Source organism: Octopus bimaculoides, chromosome 25 (genome assembly GCF_046866305.1).
Source record: "Octopus bimaculoides isolate indiv1 chromosome 25, ASM4686630v1, whole genome shotgun sequence".
Taxonomy (NCBI): Eukaryota; Metazoa; Mollusca; class Cephalopoda; order Octopoda; family Octopodidae; genus Octopus; species Octopus bimaculoides.
Window position 1 is genome coordinate 20,236,836 of NC_142952.1, and position 7,319 is coordinate 20,244,154.

Here is a 7,319-nt window from a genome sequence, read left to right on the forward strand (position 1 = left end):
AGAGACAAATTTATCAGCACTGAAAGCATTGCATTCATCATAGAGACAGAAATTAGAGAATTAGACCACAATAGCCCGTACAAATACCTAGGAATAGATGAAACAGCTAAACTACAACGCACAGAAATGAAAAAGAAAATTAGAAGAGAGTATTACAGAAGAGTTAGACTAATATTAAACACTGAACTTAAGATGGCAGGGATAAACACACTAGCCATACCAGTCATAAATTACAGCTTTAACATAATAAAATGGAAGATCAGTAAATTGAGAAACCTTGATAGAAAAACCAGAAAACTTCTAACAACGTACCGAAGTCACCAGCCCAAATCAGACGCAAACAGAATATATTTGCCTTGCTCAGGAGGAGGCCGTGGCCTGATACAGATAGAAAACTATTATAAAATAACAACAGTTGGGCTAGGAAAGTACTTAGAAACAAAGAGCCGGAGACTAGCAACGCGAGAAAAAGAAAATGCTTTTCGCTATAAACAAGGAGGCGACAAAATACAAAACAGATACAATCTACACTGATACACTGACCTCAGGTGATAACACAGCAGAAATAGTCAAAGAGACAAAGAACAACATGAAAACAGAATTAAAAAAGGTACTGAAGAAGACATGGAGAGAAAAATCACTCCATGGCCAATACCCTGCAAAGCTTGATAGAGTAGAAGTGAGCCTAAGTAAAAGCCAACAATGGCTCAAAAACTCTGAACTAAAAGCTGAAATGGAAGGAGTAATTCTCGCTGCACAAGACCAATGCCTGACTACAAACAACCATAAAAGCAAAATAATGAAAACAGGCCCTAACACTAAATGTAGAATGTGCAACCAGCACAATGAGACAATTGACCACATCATCTCGGGCTGCCCAGTCCTTGCCAAATCTGAATATATACAACATTAAAACTGACAATAGGTGGTATAAATATGTGCCAAGCAAGGTACAAGACAAGGACCAGGCCACAATCTTCTGGGATATGCCGGTTCAAACCGACAAAGGAATAAAAGCTAATCGCCCAGACATAATAATCAAGGTCTGAGAAACAAACACTGCTAACAGAGACATTGTAGTCACTTTTGATCAAAATATTGTCTTAAAAGAAGTGGAGAAATTGTCAAAGTACAAAGACTTCAACATTGAAGTATTAAAGATGTGGGGCACGAAGGTAAGAACAATACCAATAATAATTGGAGCATTGGGAATGCTAAAAAACCACATGAACAAAAACATAGAAGCTATACCCGAATCCTCAACACTACATACTATCCAAAAAATAGCCCTACTAGGAACAGCCCACATCCTACGCAAGACACTATTAATTCAATATAACAAGCTAAACAAAACAACCCACAAACACAAGACACAGCAATAACCCAGTGAAATAAACTTCCACGGGCAATCTAGATAACCATCGCATTACACACTCAACACGCAATACAAGCGAATAAGCCTGCGCTACACTTCAAGAGAAAAAGAAAAATTAACACAATACAATAGCGGGAAGAGTTTGCCCACTCCCAACAATAGAAAAGAACACACAGTGTTGCAGTAGAAATTTGCCTCAAACTACCAAATGTTGAATAATAACAATAATAACAATAATAACAATAAAAACAATAATAACGACGACGACGATGATGATGATGATGATGATGATGATGATGATGATGATGATGATGATGATGATGATGATGATGATGATGATGATGATGATGATAAACACAGACAGAGTGAACCATTCATAAGTTTAAAACGCCACAAAAAACAAAAACAAAAAAATACACCATGCCCGGAGATAAATCTATCAACAAAAAAAATACAGACGAATACCGATCTGCTAGCCTTAAGAAACTACGCTACGAGCAATGTTTACATGCTGAGAACTCGGTGACGGTGTTGTCTCAAAAAATTGACCCTAAACAGACAAATCCGTCCCCTAATGTCAACGCCAAAACTCGTCATGCCTCAATGATAACAAAGCAGATTACAAACCAGATTGGTCGTCGACCGAATCACAAACGGCCACGTACTCGATATAGATCTGCTAGCCTTAAGAAGCTACGTCACGAGAGCTAGGAGACGGTGTTGTCTCAAAAAATTAACCCTAAACAGACAGATCCGTCCCCTAGCGTCAACGTCGAAGCTTGTTATGCCTCACTGTTAACAAAACAAAATACAAACCGAAATGGTCATCGACCGGGTTATAAAGGACCACGTATTCGGACGATGAACCAGATTCGAGACGAGAAATCTGCTACTGGTTCAAATCTTCCCGACACACAGGAGCTGGAAGTACCCCACAACCGGAATATTCCAACAGATGGCCATCCATGCTCATCACCAAACAACCAAAAGAAAAAGAATGAAAAATGGTCTAGGGAAGATAATAAAGAAGTTCTTACAGCCTTCTACCATGCCATATATTTCCCCACAAATAAATCGAATACTGTACAAACCTACTTAAACTGGAGACAGAAACACCTTGAAGTAAGACCCTACATAGACAGTAACAAACTTGCCAACGTCAGAAGAAACATTATGAGAAAAAAATTACTAACCGAAGTAGAGATTGACCAAATTAAACAAGCAGTAAGGGATAAAAAGAATGAAACTGCAGCTAAAGAAGATACTACAGAGGAAATAATTATAAACCCGCCCAAGGCTGATGAAAATACAGTAATGATTGAAAGAATTAATGTAACTGATAGGCAAAATGAAATACTCTCTGAACCAACCATAAACACTAAGGCAGGTGAAAATCAAATAGATGAAGGAAGTCATACAGAGATCGACGCAAAAGAACTACATGATCTAAAAAATCAAATCATGATTGAATGGCTGAAAATTAAAGAAACCAGTGTGAATGAACACACGCAAAAGTCGCAATTCTAACCAAAACCTGAAAATAATTGGTAAAATCCGCCTTGCACTTAAGGATATAATTTCAGCTAATGATGTTGATATTACAGATCTCAACCACCTGTACTATGCATCCGCAAAAATCTCAACGATTCTATGTGGTGAAAAGATTAGAAAATGACAACACTCCCACAAAAAAGCCTTCTTGGCAAGAGCGCATTCAACACCAAATTAAGCTACTTAGATCTGACATAGAATGTTTGAAAAACCTTAAATTTGACAAGAGTATCAAACCTACAAAGACCCAATAACTAAAGAAAAAATATAATATGAAAACCATAGTTGGCATTGATGCCATCATAGAAACCATCAAGCAAAGGGTATGTGCTAAAGCTTCCCGCATAGCAAGGTATGAAAAGCGTGTTAGATTCTTCCGAGATAATAACATGTTCAAAAATAACCCCAAAAATTTCTACAGGAAGATAGGGAAAACACCAGTAACAATAAAGTCTGTCCCATCAAAAGAAGAAGTGCAAGAATTTTGGAATAAATTCTGGGCAGAAGATAAAACACAATGAAAAGGCCCCTTGGATTGATAGAATATCTACAGACTTAGACTCCTTAGAGGAGCAAAAGTGGGAGGGGGTCAAGGTAGAAGATATAAGATCTGCTCTCAGGAGGTCAAGCAAATGGAAGGCTCCAGGAAAGGATAAAATTCCTAACTTCTGGTTGAATGCCTTCCCAGAGAGCCATGAACTGCTAACAAAACTTTACAACGATGTTTTACAACATCCTAGATTGATGCCCTCTTGGCTAGTTAATGGTTTAACATTCCTGCTTCCAAAAAATGAGGAAACAAACGAACCAAAAAATTATCGATCGATAACCTGCTTAATAACAATGTATAAGACGCTAACATCTGTCCTAACTGAGTATACCTATAGTTTTTTAATAGAAAGTAGCATATTCCCTAATGAGCAAAAGGGATGTAAACGTGGATCTTATGGTTGTAAAGATCAGCTACTCATCAATAAGATGATCTTAGAAGATTGTCACAAGCGACACAAAAACTTGTCAATAGCCTGGATAGACTATAAAAAGGCCTTTGATAGCCTACCACATAGCTGGATTTGGAAATGTCTGGAAATGTATAAAATAGATCCTACTCTGCGAAACTTTTTATCTGTAAGTATGAGATCATGGAGAACCACACTGACGTTGAACAATGACAATGAATCTCTAAATGCTGGAGATGTAAGAATTTCATGTGGCATTTTCCAGGGTGACTCACTATCACCACTCCTCTTCTGTCTAGCCCTAATACCGCTCTCAAAATTGCTCAATGATGCACAGTATGGTTATAAAATATTTGATAAAAATATAAATCATCTCATTTACATGGATGATTTAAAGCTCTTTGCAAAGAATGTCCATCAACTCAAAGTCCTACTAGCGATTGTTAAACAATTCAGTGATGACATCAGGATGCAATTTGGCCTTGATAAATGTGCAAAAGCTACCTTTATCAAAGGAAAAATGACAAAAACATCTAATGTGAACCTTGACCAGCAAAATGTCATAAAAGAGTTAGAACCAGCGGAGAGCTACAAATACCTAGGGGTAATTGAAGGGGACAATGTCAAGCATTCAGTGATGAGGGAAAGGATCAGAAAAGTATATTATCGCAGGGTGAGAGCAATACTGAAGACAGAGCTAAACGCAAGAAACAGGATCGAAGCCATACCAGTCGTGACTTACAGTCGTGACTTACAGTTTCAATATCGTTAACTGGTCAATTACTGAAATATGTAATGTTGACAAAAAATACGAAAACTGTTGACAATGCATAGAATGCACCACCCTAAGGCAGATATAGGACGTCTTTATCTGCCAAGAAAAGAGGGAGGCCGTGGACTTCTACAGCTGGCATTAACAATGAAGGTAGCCCCAATTGGCCTAGACACCTATCTGAAAAACTCTGAGGACTGGATGCTAAAACTTGTCTCAAAACATGAAAGCAAAAAAGAATCTTACTCAGTAACAAAACAGGCAAAGGAATATCTAAGTGAATTCCAATTGCAACAAATTCAAGAATTAGACGAACTAGAAACACCTGCAGAAAAAGCTAAGCGCTTGAAAACCCGTGCTAAAATTGCTGCCTTAGATATTATGACTGATAAATGGCTTGGAAAACCTCTCAATGGCAAATACCCAAAGAGAGCGAATAATGCAGTTATTGACAAAGCCCTTATCCATCAATGGCTAATGGCCTCTGGCTTGAAATCAGAAACAGAGGGGTTTATCATAGCAGCCCAAGATCAATGCCTACCTACAAAGAACTACCAGACCAACATATTAAAGAACGGCAGCTCCCCATTATGTCGTATATGCCAACAACAAAATGAGACCATCGATCATGTTGTCTCCATGTGCAGTTTGCTTGCGCCTACAGAGTATCTCAACAGGCATGATAGAGCTGCACAATATATTCACTGGGTAATTTGCAAAAACCTGGACTTACCCCATAATAAAAACTGGTGGGAACACAAACCACCTCCAGTACTTGAAAATGATCACATCGCACTCCTCTGGAACTTCACCATTCAAACTGACAGAAAGATAGATGCAAATAGGCCAGACATCATACTGAAAGACTTCAGACAAAATCATGCCTCCTCATTGATATGACTGTCCCAATCGATATAAACGTATCTGTCAAGACCTACCAAAAACTGAGCAAATATAAAGATCTTGAAATAGAAATTAGCAAAATGTGGAATCTGAAGACGAAAACAATACCTATTGTCATAGGTGCCCTGGGAATAACAGCGAAACGGGCTGATTACTACCTAGCTGAGATACCAGGAAACCCCAAAATGGTTGAAGTTCAAAAGATAGTGCTCATGGGAACTGCCCATATCCTACGTAAAATACTGTCTATGTGATCTCAAATTTTAAAACAAACACGTAATTTTCTTATGGTTTCTTAAACATTCTCTAGAACAACACTGTACGAATCCAAATATAAGGTACCCTAGGCATAACACCTACATGAACTTTTAACTTGTTGTCTCTTGAGGTCTCTGGGTGAGACTTGGATCCAACTTGTACAAATGCAAAGCAAAAGTCAAACATAAAATGATGATAATAATACTACTACTACTAATAATAATAATAATACTAAAGTACCAGGAAGTGGCTCTCATGGCTTCTGATCTTAAGTGATTGGAAGTGTTATCATGTACATTGTTTTGTCTTGGTATAAAAAGATGGGCTACAGCAAATATTCTGCTTAATACTACAGATTTGCTTGTAAGTTGTTTGACCTTAACCAGTTTAGCATGTCCTTTGGTGGCTGACGATATGTGCATCTCTGATCATGAGCAGAAGTAGTGGGGGAGCATCATGGCCATGTGTTGAGAGGAATTCTTTGGGGTTTGAATAATTCACCTTTGGAAACATGGGTGTTTTGCTCAACATCCTTAAACAACCCTTATTCAGGGACCTTTTGAGCGGGATGGGCTACTCGACCTGAAGAAAATTCTAACTGGGCCCCACCTGCGAGGTCATGCGCTGTTTATATGAGATCACCATGTCGCGCACATATGGTTGTGATGCATATGCCTAGTGTACCCTTATCAGACGGGTAGTCATGATGGGTATAATGGGCTTCGTATATTTTACCCCAGTGTCACTTTGATGGCATGCACTGCTCTCTCACTCAATAATAATAATGATAATAATAATAATAATAATAATAATAATAATAATAATAATAATAATAATAATAATAAGGCAAATAGACCAGATATAGTTGTCAAAGATCATGAAGAAAAAAAATGCTTTCTAATTGATGTATCAATACTAGCAGATGACAACGTTTCTCGAAAAGAAATGGAAAAACTTTCAAAATACAAAGACCTGGAAATAGAGATAACTCGAATGTGGAGTCTAAAAACAGAAACAATTCCTATCATAGTAGGTGCCTTAGGTATAATAAAAAAAATATTCAGACAAATACATAACAAAAACACCAGGACTTACAAATATATATAACATACAGAAAATTGCACTACTGGGTACTGCACACATTCTACGCAAAACACTTTCAATACAGTAAACATAAGAGCACCACAGCAAACCACAGCACATACCCAAGGCGCACAGAGCTGCGCTCGGTAGTGAAGTGAAAGCACGTCATAAAAATAAAACTACTGAACAATAATAATAATAATAATAATAATAATAATAATAATAATAATAATAATAATAATAACAACAAAATAAAAAAAAATATAAACCGGCATGGTCATAGACCGGATTATAAAGGACCACTTACTCGGATAATGAACCAGATCCGAGACGAGAAATCTGCTACTGGTTCAAATCTTCCCGACACACAGGAGCTGGAAGTACCCCACAACCGGAATATTCCAACAGATGGCCATCG

The 7,319-nt window shown here is 37.6% G+C and overlaps 1 protein-coding gene across 1 annotated transcript; it reads left to right on the forward strand.

Moving 5' to 3' along the window:
• The first annotated feature begins 475 nt into the window (after nt 1-475).
• Nucleotides 476-7,104, forward strand: LOC149131116 (uncharacterized). Its single transcript, XM_089341630.1, has 3 exons — nt 476-880; nt 5,336-5,410; nt 6,542-7,104. The coding sequence occupies exons 1-3, from the start codon at nt 476-478 to the stop codon at nt 6,923-6,925; spliced, it is 864 nt and encodes a 287-aa protein (XP_089197756.1). The 3' UTR covers nt 6,926-7,104.
• Nucleotides 7,105-7,319: the final 215 nt, after the last annotated feature.